This window comes from Mus caroli, chromosome 14 (assembly GCF_900094665.2).
Source record: "Mus caroli chromosome 14, CAROLI_EIJ_v1.1, whole genome shotgun sequence".
Lineage (NCBI taxonomy): Eukaryota > Metazoa > Chordata > Mammalia > Rodentia > Muridae > Mus > Mus caroli.
In genome coordinates this window covers 5,648,960-5,663,610 of record NC_034583.1, presented here as the reverse complement: position 1 = coordinate 5,663,610, position 14,651 = coordinate 5,648,960, and the positions used below count along the sequence as shown (strand labels likewise).

The 14,651-nt window shown below is 42.4% G+C and overlaps 1 protein-coding gene across 25 annotated transcripts in view; it reads left to right on the top strand.

Moving 5' to 3' along the window:
* Positions 1 to 14,651, top strand: part of Cadps (calcium dependent secretion activator) — a 442,533-nt gene that overhangs the window by 204,322 nt on the left and 223,560 nt on the right. For all 25 annotated transcript variants that reach the window (XM_021182627.2, XM_029468964.1, XM_029468977.1 and 22 more), the window contains exon 5: positions 11,885 to 12,118. In XM_021182627.2, the coding sequence (XP_021038286.1) occupies positions 11,885 to 12,118 (234 nt within the window). The remainder of the gene's footprint in view (positions 1 to 11,884; positions 12,119 to 14,651) is intronic.

The window sequence follows — 14,651 nt, the reverse complement described above, 5'->3', positions numbered from 1 at the left end:
GGGGAGGGGAGGGGAGGGGAGGGGAGGGGAGGAGAAGGGCCGCAATCCTTGGTTCTTGCAATAGCCACTAGTGATTATATGGCTCACTGTGACAAAAACCCAGTTGCCATTCTAAAGCTCAGATGTGACCAGCTGAACAAGAGCCTCAGAATCCCTCAGCACAACCCACATAGCTCCAGGACAATACACATCAAGGCTCCGAGGCAATGGAGTGTATCCTCTTTTGTGTATCATTATACATGACAATTTGCCACCACAGCTACAGGACTCAGCCACAGAATGTCTCCTGCTGATGACACAGACCTGGACTAAGCTTTGTACCCACTGTTTTCTCAGCCTGAGATCTTTCTTCTCCCTTCCACTCAGCCAATTTCTCCCTCATTCTTCAGCATTTGACCTCAAACATGTACATGAGGACTTAGCAGATAGCCTCCCTTCTCACCTCCGTTCTGCAGCATTCCACATGCAGACCCTTGCTTATCTGACCAAGTCTCCTGATGAATAGGCCTCTTCTAAGCTTGGGATTGTACGTTATTGTTGATGCCTATAGCTTGGTATCATATATATTTTTTCTGTTGTTGACATTTATGTTTTGATAATTAGTCTTCGGGACATTAGCAGTTACCTGGGCCTGACTCTGCCAGATGTTCTGTTTATATGCTCCTCTGAGTCAATAATTAAGCACCTCACTAAGAACATTTGATTTATCATCTTTGTTCTGGAGAGTGAGGTATGTAGCTGACGCAAGATAAGCACTAATGCAGGAGCTGTGCTGGACAATCGACTGAGGTCTCATGTTAGTAAGTCCTTACAGCTAAGACAAAATACCCACAGAAAGTTCTTAGAGGAGGAAGAACATGGTTTCCCACATGATGTCAGAGGTGTCAGTCCTTGGAACAGTGCTTTGTGTTTGAGATGAGGCAGTAAGGGCATGTGCGACCTCGTGCCATCCAGGAAGCAGAAGCAGACAAGAAGGGCTCAGGGGCGTGTACCCTTCAAAACTATGTCTTTGTTTCTTTTTTCTGTTGCTATGATAAATCAACCCAGCAAAAGCAACTTAAGAAGAGGAGGGATTTATTTTGGCTTGGACTTTCAGAGAGATGCAGCCCATCATGGCGGGGAAGATGGGACCGTGAGCAGGAAAGGCATGGATGGTCAGAAGCAGGAAGCTGGGCATTCACATTGTATTCACACTCGGAGTGCAGAGAGTGAACAGGAAGTAAAGCAAGGCTGTAGTCTCAAGGCCTTCCCCTGGCATCTCACTTTTTCAATCAAGTTTCCACTTCCAGAAGGTTCTACTGCCTTCCCAGACAGCACCACAGACTGAGGCTCCCACAGGAGACATTTAAACTTCAGACTACAGCCCCCAGTGACCTACTTCCTATGAACAGGCCCTACCTTCTCACAGTCCACCCAGCAATAACTTAATCAGCAAATTAGTCCATTAATGAATCAAAACCCTTATGATCCAATCACCCCCTCAAAAGCCAACAGCCAAGCCTTGAATTTTTCTAAGTTTTTACACAGACACTTTAATATCCAAACCATAATAGGCCATGATATAACAGGCTGTCAATAGGCTGAGGCAGTTACCCTAGCAAAGAATTTAAGGGTTCCCCCAAGAAACTTCTATTTAAAATGAATAATATTTAATGGAATACTTTAAAAGCATAATTAACTTCAAATAGCCATTAAGGACAAAGTGTTGACCATTTCTACAGCTACCTTTCTCTTCTGGCTGTGGGGACAGGTGACAGGCTGTCAGAAGTGGTGGGGGTGAGGGTGAGCAGGAGAGAGCCTTGTGCTGAAGCCCCTGCCACAGGAGGAAGTAGCCCAGTTTGAATGTATAGAAAGGAGTCTTGCTAAATGAAAAGTCAAGAGAAGATTTCAGGATGGAAAACACTCTGTTAGTGCTTAGTATTGCAGAAATGTTTGCCTCTTGTTTTTTAGACACCTTTAAGGAGTATAGTCAAGTCAGTCTGGTGGCTATAAATAGTGAGCAGCTACAGATTTGGCTAAAGGTAGTGTGGGAGACTCTTGTGTTTTGAAATCTGTTTAAAGTGAGAGTAAATATCACTAAGGTTTGAGAATTTACCTCTTTGGTAAACTCAGTGTCTCCTTTCGGTGGATTTCCTGGAAAACAAAGACAGCTTGGAGCATTTATTTGCCTATCCGGTAACTATTACCTCCCCACAAATATGCTTACACATCTTGCTTATGTTTTATTTTCTTTGAAGCTTAGTATTATAATTCAAGAAACTAATGTTAGACTGATTTTAACTTTTCAAGACTGTAGATAACATTTGTTATATAGTAAATCAATAACACTTACCTCTGAAAAAAATCAAAAGACCCCTCCCCCAGCCCCCATCTTAAACATTTTCATACAAAGTAAAGTGAGCTGAGCTTTCCTAGAAAATGAACCAGGGCATTCAGATGACTTCTGTTCTTATTTACTAGGACTAGAGTCAGCTGAGGCTCCATGCAGGGTCTCCAAACAGCTAAAGGTACCAAGGACTCCTAAGTGACCTCTTCACATTTCTATTATCTGTTCTCCTCAAAGCTGTCTGTGGTCTTATGGAGTATTCTTCTATTCCAGTGGCACCCTCATCATAACTCGTTGGCATTGGCCTGACCTTCATTGCTCTTCTGCTGAGCTTCATCCCTAGGTCCAAGCTCACTGGTTCTTAGAGGGAGTCCTTCATGCAAAGGGAACCAAATGTGACCTCTAACCTTCCCTGGTCATGATGAACAGGCTAGTAGGTGATAACTGATGCAAACCAAACCGATGATGCTCTTTCCTAGGCACAATGAACTGCAGGATAATGATGGTAATGTTGGTAGGAAAATGTCTGCAGAATGAAGCTGCAAGAACAAATGTGTGGGAAGAGACAAACTCCATTGCAGCGCTGAGGAATAGTCTCAATGCTTGCATTTGTGAGATCAGGAACTTCTGAGGTTTAATTGTGTGACTGCTTTTCCCTAAACTTAGTTGGAGCTACCAAACATAGGATAAAATATGAAGATGTTGCCTATCTTCCAGCTCTTGACAAACTTAAATGATGCACCTCTGTTTATCTTTCTTTGGTGTTCCCTGGTTATCTATTACCAACATCAGGTTGAGTTTTAGTGAGGTTGTGCAATTCAATTCATATCCTGAAGGTCAGTTCCTATATGTGTTATAACCAGAAATTGCTGAATATTGGCCCATCCATGATGTCCAATCCACTCGGTTCTCCCCATGATGGATTAACAAGATGGATTAAGCACCTCTAACTGCAGGTTAGAGGCACCAACCAGAGCAAGCTTATGTGAAAACCAGGATGATCATAAGGGACAAGAAGCATAGGGATGATGGGTGAAGAATAGCCAGACCTCTGGCAAGAGCTAGAAGCAGAGGCCATAGAGGACCAGGACTACCCTGCTGCTGTCTCTGCATCACATCGGTTAGCCATTTTTACTCTATAAGGCAGCACTCCTTGCTTTTCATATATGATGTCTAGGTATTTCATAGCTTCTGAAATACACAAAAAGGGAACCAGTCAGCCATCACCTACTTCTTCACATCCCTTTCCTTCCCCTTACTTCTTTGTCCCCCTACTTTCTTCAAATTTGCAGTTCTAAGAATCAAGCCTATGGTTAACCCAAGTTTCTTTGTAGCTAACTCTGTACAGTTAACCAACTAAGCTGCCTTTAGCATGGATAGAATACTGACTGAAGTACCTAGTACCTCATAAACAGTGCCTGGTGGTGCATGCTGCAATCCCAGCATTCTGGAGGTGAAGACAGGAAAATCAGAGGTTCAAATTATCCTCAGCTATATATCCAGTTCAAGGACAGCTTGAGCTAAAGACCCTTCCTCAAATAAAAGTAAGGGCCTCACTGGACACGTGGGTGCTGGTAATAAATCCCTCGGGGTGAGGAGGTACATTACCAGTATTACTTCAGGATCATTTTGAAGCAGGTTGTCCCAGATATACCTAATGCTATTAACCACTTTTCACGTAGTATTTCCTAAGTGCTAGGCTCTCCTATAGCTGTTTCACATGACAATCCCCTTAACCCTCTCAGAGCCTTATGGACAAAATTGTTCTTTATCAGAACAGAGCCCAAAGCAGAGATATTGGAAGATTTGACCAAGTTTACTATGATTAAAATCTGTATTCTTGACTAATTTGTCTTCTAGATTTACTGAGTTACTTTCCAAATATGGACCTTCATTTCACTCACCCCCCAAGTCAGCTCTTCTCACTTAGACCAGTTACAAACAATCTTTGGCATTACAGTAATTCTCCCAGAATAGTTATATCAGAAGGTTTAATTGCTATGCCTGAGTTCACTCAACAAGAAAGCAGAAAGAAGAGTCCTGTCTTCAAAGCAGGAGATGACTCCAAGACAGGATGGGAGGACTGGTCTCTCCTGCCCTCTCTCCCTGTCAGCTGTTACTCCAGCAAACAGCTACCCAATGTGCATTAGCATTTCTGTATCCCCTTCAGTTATATAGATGCAGAGGTGAAGAAGCAGTGATTTGTAGAGCTGTCTCGTTGGATTCAGAATGCTTGACGAGGGATATCTGGACTTCGAGAAAGGGACTGTACAGCCCATGCTGTTTCTGTTGTAAACATGTTCACCGTCAGATGAATCAGCATGTGTGCGCCCTCTCTCCTTCAGACAGAAGGAAGACAGGAATAAGTCAGCTTCCCACCACACCCACAGCCCTAAACTGAACCATCAATTCAGTGTGATACGTAAGTGGCACATAGAATGCTGTAATGTGATCTAGCTTGATCAGCTTTACTGCAGCCACTGGCTATCTTTCTTACCAGTAATTCTGGTGGTGATAGTGGCAATCTAACAGTTAGTATATGTGTGGAGACATTCACACAGACAGACAGAAAGACAAAAATGAACACAGATGGGTGAGACTGAATCAGTGGTCAATAAGTTTCCATGTTTCTTAGTGTCTTTTGCTCTTCATGGGAACCCTGTGGGGTTTATTTTATTTTCTATATTGCAATTATGAAACCCCAGCTAGCTATAAAACATCACAAAGCCAGCAAGCATCAGCCCAGGACACCGAGCTGCTTCACCCTATGCTAAATAAGGTTCCTTGATATCTTCTGCATTGCCTGTGGATAGCTATAATTTCATGGTATCTAATGGGTGGCTTTTGTGTCATGTGTGCACATGCTCATTACCTTCAGCTGGCTCCCTCACTTCCGACTGATAGCCACAGCACTTGAAGCAGGGAGGATCCCAGGAAGTATTGGGGGAATCGGATGAAACAGCTACAAGACAGTTGGTGAACTCCCCTATCTATTGCCTTCCTGTCACCTTCCTCCTAATCCCATATGAGAATGTCATTTGAATCTCAGGCTATTCTCTTTGAGTGAGCATAGCCTTGTCAGATGTCACACACAATCCATTCCTTCTTCCTAGATAAATATTCAAAACTTGGATGGAAAAGCCAATAGTTAGGAAGTCTTATAGTGCTTATAGGTATTATTTTTTAAAAGTGTTACAGTATTCCATTAATGTAGCTGGACATGATTAGCCCTGGTGACTGTCCCCACTGAGCAATGTTGTCCAGAAAAAACAACAGTGAGTGGTCAGCAGAGATTTGTCTGGAGGCTCCATCCCACCCCACACCGTGCCTGTCTTTTTTCATAAAGCAATATGAATAAAAAGTACTTTTTGTCATTTTTATCTCTGGGAAGAAGACAATGGAGATGGGAAGCTACAGTTCTCTTATTGGGTACAGCCGCAGCTTTGAAATGTGATTGTAATGAGTCTGCCACTGAAACTTCCACTCAAGAATCACAGCCTAGACTGACAAAATGCTTTCTTCAAAAGGCTCCGTGCTCAGAGGAGAAAATGAATGGCTTTGTTTTCCCTCACAGGCTTCAGTTTTATCGAGTTCTTTTTATGATGCCATTTGAAACTGTCCAACTTCTGGGACTAGTCATCATTCTTTGGGTTTTCCCAGTGTTCTGCTGCAGAATTTGGTGGGAAATAACTCTGCGACAGAATGTTGAAGTCTGCGACCATTTTCTGGGTCTTCTCCAAACACGACAAGACAGAGGAATTAAAGGCATCAAGTGGAGCTGGGAGATGGCACAGTAGCAGTTGCTATATAAATATGAGGTCATAAAGGTCACAACCCACATAGAGCCAAATGTGGTAGAGCATGCCTATGATCTCAACCTTCTCATAAAAAGTGGAAGGCACAGGCAAAAACTCATGGGCCAGTTAGCCTGGCATACACAGCAACAAGTAACAAAGAGACCCCATTTCAAAAGACAGAAAGCAAGGACCAGCACCCAAAGTTGCCTTCAAGCCTCTACATGTGTTCCTGTACTCACATGAGCATGCACACACACACACACTCACACACACACACACACTCACACACACACACACACTCACACACATACATACATGCACACACACACACACTCACTCACACACACAGAGAAAGAGAGAGTCATTATGAATACAAACATATACATCATGTGCACACACACATGTGTACATAGACATTATGTATGCAAGCATATACATCTTATGCGCACACACAGAGACATCATGCAGGTATACACCACACACACACACACATACATGCACACACACACACACACACCCTTAAGTGAGTCACAAGTAAGTGACAGTAGAGACCAGACTTGATGCACTCTCAAAGCTGATTAGGAAAAGGCAAACTATTTCATAAATGCTATTCTTTTTCTCCCCATCCTCTTGGAAAAGACAACAACTATTAGTAAAATTGCAAGATCCTATTTACTAACTTCCCTTTCAAATATCCCATCTATACTAATATTTGAGCTTTAAAATAAAGATAAAGGACCTGTCCAGTTCTCCCACCAACCATGGGTGGTAAGAGCCACAGGAAGGGAGGACGACTCTCCCTCATCTGTGCCACTTCACAGCAGATTACATTCAGTGTCGGCTCTCCTGTGCTCATACCCACAGGGCCAGCTCACCCACAATCCCCATGACCAGGACCAGCTCTGATGTACTGCCCAGACAAGGTGCAGGGCCTACTCTCCCAAATGCTATAGCAGATGAGGGCCAGCTCTCATGCTTTCATGACTCAAGGGCTATATCTCCTGAATCAACTGAAACACATGGGAGAGTGGGCCATGCAGCTCACCTAGGCAGCAGAATAGAGCTAGTCCTGGTTATAGGAGTTGAGGGTAAGTCAGACCTGAGGGCAGGACAGCAGAAAAACTGGCTCTGCCCCTTGATGGTGGCATTGGATGGGCCAGCCAGGGCTGGACAGGATAATTCATTCCAGTGGCGTGGGGGCAGGAGAGCTGGCAACTGTCCAGCACAGATACCTTTCAGGACCAGATCCAGGGATTTCAATTGGCCCACTACCCCCTTGATGAAATGCTAGAGTGCACAAGAGGCTGGTTCTACAGATCCAAAGCTACAGGATATCCACGATACAGGGCAACAGCAGGGTATCCAAGGGGAGTCCCAGTGAGCATCCAATATTAATAGAGTAGCAGAAACAAGGGACCTTGTACCAGACCAACAAGTTATTACAATGAACATTGGCAAGCAGGGAAGTGAGGACAAAAGGTAAACTTTGGGATACAGTAACACACTGCAGCTTCCATGATGAAATATGTTTTCCTTTGTTAGAGAGGAAGGTTGCAAGGGTGGAGGGCAGGTACAAGGTGTGAGGGAAATAAGTGGGATTCGGGTGCTTAATGTGAACTTCACAACTTTTAAAAAATAAAGATAAAGATGAAAAGTCAAAATACCATACTTTAAACGCTTGGGATATAAGCTTTGCCATTTGGTAGCCTTTCTGTGATATAGGTACTGTTGAGACCATGTCTTCCTCTGTCTTCTCTACAATCTCCAGATGGGCTATGTGTAGAAAAGGTGGGCAGCACTATGTGGACTATGTTTAGTGATCCGAATCTTCTTGGACTCATGGTTATCTACATCTTCCATTGAAGGGGAAAAAAAACCCAGTAGCTCTGTTCTCAGCTAACTGAACCTCAAGGCAAACTCTTCTTAATTGATCAGACCTTTAGCCAAATATACGTCCTCTGTGAAGCCCCACCGGTTCTCTCAGGAAGCATCCATATCCCTTGGGTGTCTATTCAAATGTTTACTTTGATGATTCTGTATACATCTTCCCCCACCCCCAGCCCCAATAACAGTGAAGCCTTGGAGAAATGATTGTATTCTCCCACCAGAATCTTTCTAATGACAGCCACAGTGTTCACTGGTTTGTGTGTTTTCTAAGTCAGGACAGCCAAGCACTCAAGTCCCCATACCTTCAGGGTTCTACACCAACTTTGTCCCAGATTTAAGGATTCCCCAGTGACCCGTAAGGAGTTTAAGAATCAGGAATTTCAAGCTTGAGGGGAAGGTTTAGAGATATTAGGCTTTGGGAAGCCTCTCTCATTGACTCACCCCTAACTTCTGTCAATACTGTGACTGTATTATTTCCAGCCTGCTGCTTACACATCCACCTACAGTGTATTTAGAAAACCCCACACAGTGTGAGTACCACCCTTAAGCAGGAAGTGGATGAATGTTCAGAGCTTCTAAAAGGAACCAGAACACTGAGGTTGCTGCATAAGTTCAGACCCTCATACTCAGTTCCCATGGGACAGCAGAACTTAAGTCATGGTCATCCTGCCTCTCCTCACTGCTGAGTGGTAGCTACTTTAATATTTAATATAGATTTTTTGATAAGTCATTGACACAGCTACTCAGTTCATGTATACTGAATGCTTACTAAGTGTTACACATTACGTTGGATGTTAAGATTTTTTAGTGGGATGTCAAAACTGTATGACCCTGATTCATAGCCCAGAAGGAAAGACAGACACTAAGCAAATACAACTCATAAATGATTTGTTGATTTTAAGTATGCTATCTTAGTCTTAGTCTATTCAGGCTGCTTTAAAAAACAAAAACAAAAAAACAGGATTTGTTTCCCATAGTTCCATATTGGGGGATCAAGGTTAAGGCAGCAGCAAAGCCTCGGCTCCTTCTTTGGTCTCTAGACAGTCGTGGTTCCACAAGGTCCATGGATGGAAGGAAGAGCAAATACATTAGCGGTGGCCTCATTTGAAGGCAATCATCTCATTCATAAGGGCTGTGTCCTTGAGGTCTCGTTACAAACGCCCTCATACTGAGGGGCTAGGGTTTATACAGGGTTTGAAAGGAAAACAAACAGCTGGCCATTTCAATAACAGATACCCAGAAAGTAGAAAGTAGTGGTAACCCAACAAGAAGACTTGTTCAAGTTGAATGTGGAAGAAGACAAAAGGCTGAGAGTGACCAAGGAGCAAGAGAAAAGGGGGACTAGCTCTTAGGAAACACGACTGGCTAAGGCCGGAGCCTGGCCCAGCCCACAAGCATCACTCAGCAAGCTCTAAGAGAAATATCTGCACCTATTGCAGTGAAGTTGCTGACTCATAAGAACAAAACACTCTTAGATAACTAGTGGTCAGGGGAATTATTAAAAGGAAGAGGAGACTCCCAAGTGTATTAGTTTCTTTTTTTCCTTTTCTTTTCTCTCCCTCTGGTTTTTTTTTTTTTCTTCTATGATTAAAATAATCTTAACAAGCAGCTTAAGGGAGAAAGAGCTTAGTTAGGCTTACAGTCCCAGACAGAATCCATCATGTCAGGAAGGCATGGCAGCAGGCAGGATCTGGAAGCAGGTTGATGATATCACATCGACATTCAGGACACAGAGAGACAACAGCAAATGAAACCTCAAAATCCATTCCCAGTGCCCTAGTTCCTCAAGCAAGGTTCCACCTCTTAATGGTTCCATTTCCTTCTCAAACAAAAGGTTGCCAACTAGGGAATCAAGTGTTCAAACACATGTCCCTATGGAGGACATTTTATATTTAAATCACAATACCAAGGAATTGACATTCAAGAGGAGATGATAGACCACGTGGGAATTAGAAAGTTGATAGAAGCCAAGCTTCATTTCCATGATTCTGAACAGCTTCTCTTGCTTTTCTCCTGCTTTCTCCTTCCTGTATGCTTTCCTCTAGTCCCTTCTCTCCCTAGCCCTCCTTCTCTATTGCTTGTCCTTTCTTTCACTCCTCTTTGCTTACTCATTATTGGATTGATTCAATATGGTAGCGAATGCTCAGGGAAATGTTCATTTTGTTTCAGCTTCATTGATAACTACCCATTGCATTCTTGATGCTTCTCAATTCGGTTGCTTAAAACAGTTAATCTGCTTGATTGACGACGGTCACTTAATAGAACAGGTTAGTTGACTTTAGTTGAGCATCCATGTAATCAACCTCTTACTCCTTGGCCTGAAGAATTATCAAACAAATTCACGTCTCATGTGCTCTATCTAGATCAAGGTCCATCCCAGCTATATGGCAATTCATTAATCTCTCATAGAGACAAAGTATTTATTTTTCCCCTAGATAGTGTGATATGATGTCATGATGTGTAGATCCCCAGCGATGTTATAGGGACATTGAGTGGAATCACACTAAGTTTGGAGCCAATTCAGATATATCTGTTAATTTTCTTGTTTCTCGGCCCAAATATTTGACTAGAAGCAAGTTAAAGAAGGAAGGGATTCTTTTGATTCATACTTTGAAAGTGCATTCTATTAGCAGTGAAGGATCAGCAGCAGGTGGTGTGAAGTGGCTGGTGGCATTGTGTCCAGTTAGGAAGCAGAGAGCAATGAAGGTTAACAGTCACTTTCTTCTGTTTAGTCAGTCCCTGATACCCATGGAATAGGTGGCTCTTCACTTACCCTAATGCAGAAACACCCCCACAGATGTGCCCAGAGTTTATTTCGATGCTGATAGACACTATTCCCATTCTGTTAGCAATCAAAACCACAAATCATACAGAGAATCTTAAAAGCAAGGTTTTGGGGAAACACTTGTTTGGGGTTGTAGCCTTTGAATTTTAGTTTCAACCTTGCTTGAAGCTGAGTTTATCCTGGGGCATTTCCAAGCAAATTAGTTCCTCCAGGTGTTTAAACTGGATTTGTATATAACTTGTAAAATAGAAAGAAAGCCAAAAAGATTTGGCTTGCCTCTCACCCTATCAATTACAAGGCTGTAGAGTAGGGTTTCATGGGAAATTTCATCTTCCAACTTGGAAGTGGCTCTTTGATAAGGTCATCAATCCAATTCAAGGTACTCAGGAAACTTAGAGGTCTGAGTGGACAACCATGTAGCACGATTAGAGTGTTGCCTTCCCCACAGAAGCTGTAGCTGAGAGGTAGAATGACAGTGGCCAATTCTTATGCACCGTGACTACTTTCCTGAACACTTGCAGTCATGTTTTTCTTTACTTTGTTAACGTTTTCGATTTTTCTTGAGGATAGTTAAGTATTTGTCTTAGAAATAGCCACAGGCTGTGGTTGAAACATCTCAAATGAGCTACTTTTGAATTATGAATGAGAGAAAAATCTGTACAGATATCCAGCAATAGAGTGTGCTTCTGTTCCCATAACTTACAAACAACTCAGCTGCATTTGATAAAGAAGAAAAAAATGTTGAAACTGGGATTAGATTTGAAAACAACCAAACAAACAAAAAATCACCCATTTTTCTTTCCACAAATCCAGTTTGCTGGAGAGAACTATGGCAAAGAGTAAAATAATCAAACTCTTCTTCCTTACTGGAAGAAGACACTGTCTGTGTCTGTCTCCCTACCTGTGGAGAGATTATGAGTAACTAGAGAAGCTGGCTCCACATCCAGATGGAATGTCTTCCTAACACACTTCCATAATGCCAGGGTAAATTTGTTAGTGGTTGATATGGTCAAATCTGTCTCTGGTGTGCAAACCTTCTATGTGAGTCAGGTCTCTACTCTGATTATACTTTGCCCTTTCTTTTACAAGGAACGCAAATTTCCTAAGTTTGTATCCAAAGAAATGGAAAACATGTACATTGAGGAGCTGAAGTCCTCTGTCAACCTGCTCATGGCCAACTTGGAGAGCATGCCAGTGTCCAAGGGTGGAGAGTTCAAGCTGCAGAAACTGAAACGCAGTCACAATGCTTCCATCATTGACATGGGTGAGGAGAGTGAGAACCAGCTTTCTAAATCAGATGTCCTGCTGTCCTTCTCCTTGGAGGTAAGTCCCAAATCTCTGAAAGTGTACTGGTATGGTAAGATAGCCAAGGAGACCCATGTGCCCAGCCCAGCAAATCTTGCTTTCTCCCTTCGGTCCTGGAATAGTTTTTAAATTAACAGCTTGCTAGGATGGGTCACCCAATCAGCAAGTGTACCATCGCCCACTCCTGGAGCCCACCTCTCTCCTAAGGAAGTGCGGTCTGAAGAGACAACTAACAAATGTAATTTTGAATTATTTTCCCTGACTTAAGACAGTCTCAAGGATTCTGGAAAGGCTTTTGGCAATTTAGAAAGCTTGCATTTTAGAAACCTGCATTATCATTTGAGATGTGAGATCTAGAGCAGTTAGAAAGAGTTGTTTGTTTTTGATTTTTGTTTTTCCCCATTGTCTTTCCTGGTGGCTATAAGGTAGAGTAGTTGTGAAGCATTCTGTTCTGTTTTTTGTTTTGTTGATCTCAGCCTCCAGAGTAAGACTTGGCCCAGGCCAATTCAACAGAGTGCTCTGGGAAAGTCAATGCATTCCATTATATCTCTCACCATGTTGGCTCCAAATGTATTTCCTTTTGAAGGATGTTCATTCACCAGCATCAGACTTCACTGGGAAACTAGTTCTGACAGCTACGAACTACTTGGTCCCATCTAACCCAAGTCTATAGGTAAATGGAGCATAAAATAACACAGCTTCTTTGGAAATTAAGTTAGCATTTTTTCTCAAAAGGCTCAATATACAACTGTGATGTTATCTAACTATGCTATGCTCAGATACCAACCCAAGAGAGCTGAAGTCACATGTCCACACAAATGTATTTAGAGAACAGTAACAGCCTTAATCCTACACATTGGATGAATGGATAAAAGGAAAATGCAACATGTGTGCATAGCAGAATACTATAAAAAGAACACTTATTGATGCACATGTTGATATGAATGAACCTCATCAATATAATACTTATTGCAAGAAGCTGGCTTCTTGCACAAGTGATATGATAGTATGACCCCACTCATATCGAACACTAATCTACAGAAGGTTAATCTATAGAATTAGAGAGCTTAGTATCAATGTGATATAAGATTGAAAGTAGAAATAGCTATAAGATGTATTGCTGGGGAGTGTGGCCTAAGGGAATTTCAGATGATTGTGTTACAGTTTGGTAAGCTTATTAAAAAGTCACAGAGCTATACACTGTGGGAGAATTGTATGGCTCCTAAAATTGTGCCTCAAGAAAAGCTGTGTGGATGCAGGACAGAGTGGGATGTACTTTAACAAACTATTCAAACTATGTGGGGGTGTTTGTGAAGAAGTCAGCTCAGAGATGTTGGAAAATTCCACCAGGCACCCCTCCCTTCCTGGAAAAGACAGGTCAGAGAGCACATAGACCAAAACGAAGAGGCTAATTAAGCCCCTACTACCTCATTCCCTAAAGACCAATCAGTTTAAAGGGTGCACTGTTCCACCAATCATATTGTGCCTGTTGCTGATGCTCTATTCTGCCCTGGAAACTGTATAAAAACTCTTCAAACAGGCCACCCAGGAACACACACACACACATTTAACTGACACATACATGTTTATAAAGGACCTTGTAATATTTTGAAACATTTTTATAATGTTCAAGTCAAGCAATGCGACTTTATTCCCACAAACATTTATTATTGCTTTATGAGAGCCCTAAATCCCATAATTGGAATTGTCTGATGATCTCAGATTTAGAAAGACCAGGAGACATGATGATAGTTTTGTACATGTAATTAGTGTGTGGAAAGGATAACTTACCTTCTGGCCTGTCATTAAGGATGCCATGGGTAAGTCATTTTTCCTCCAATCGGTCCATCTTCACATCACAGTGTCAGAAGAGGTGGGTCTCGATTGCAATGCCCTTGAGTCCCCACATACTTTTCTTTGGGTGAGAAAAATCACCAGTGTAGCCTCACAGAAGCCTTGTCTTTTTACATTTTTTTTTTTTTTGGAAGAACTGCCACCCGAGGTACTGAGTGTTGTTCTTTTGGTGCCTTTGGATTTGATTACTGCCAATTAAAGGTGGCAATTTATTTCCTAGCCACTCTTGTCTTCCAACATATGGGAGGGTGGAAAGTATTCCATTTACTTTCATGAAGCTTTTAACTATGTAACTTTATAATTCAGGATTAGACCTCAATATTAAATAGCTGATTACTTGGAATATAGGTGTAGGTGAGGCCTCAGCCATGCTCTCTGAATGCAGGATTCAAATGGCTTTGGCTTATAAATACAAGCACAGATTGCAATACCCTTGAGTCCCCACATACTTAAAGCACACTGTAGTAAAACCACCAGCCAAAGCCTTCGCACCTCTATTCATGGATGTGTTTGGGAAGCAGAGCACAGTGAGTGGAGGCAGGAGCAGGTGGGGATGGACGGTCCTAGCATCAGGGCAGGCTACCATTCAGATTTGTACACTGCTGCATAATATTTTTCAAATAATCAGAGAATTAAATGGCTTGAAGAGACTGAGCACAAGCTCAGTTTGTGACAAGAAAGGGGGCGGGGGGGGGGG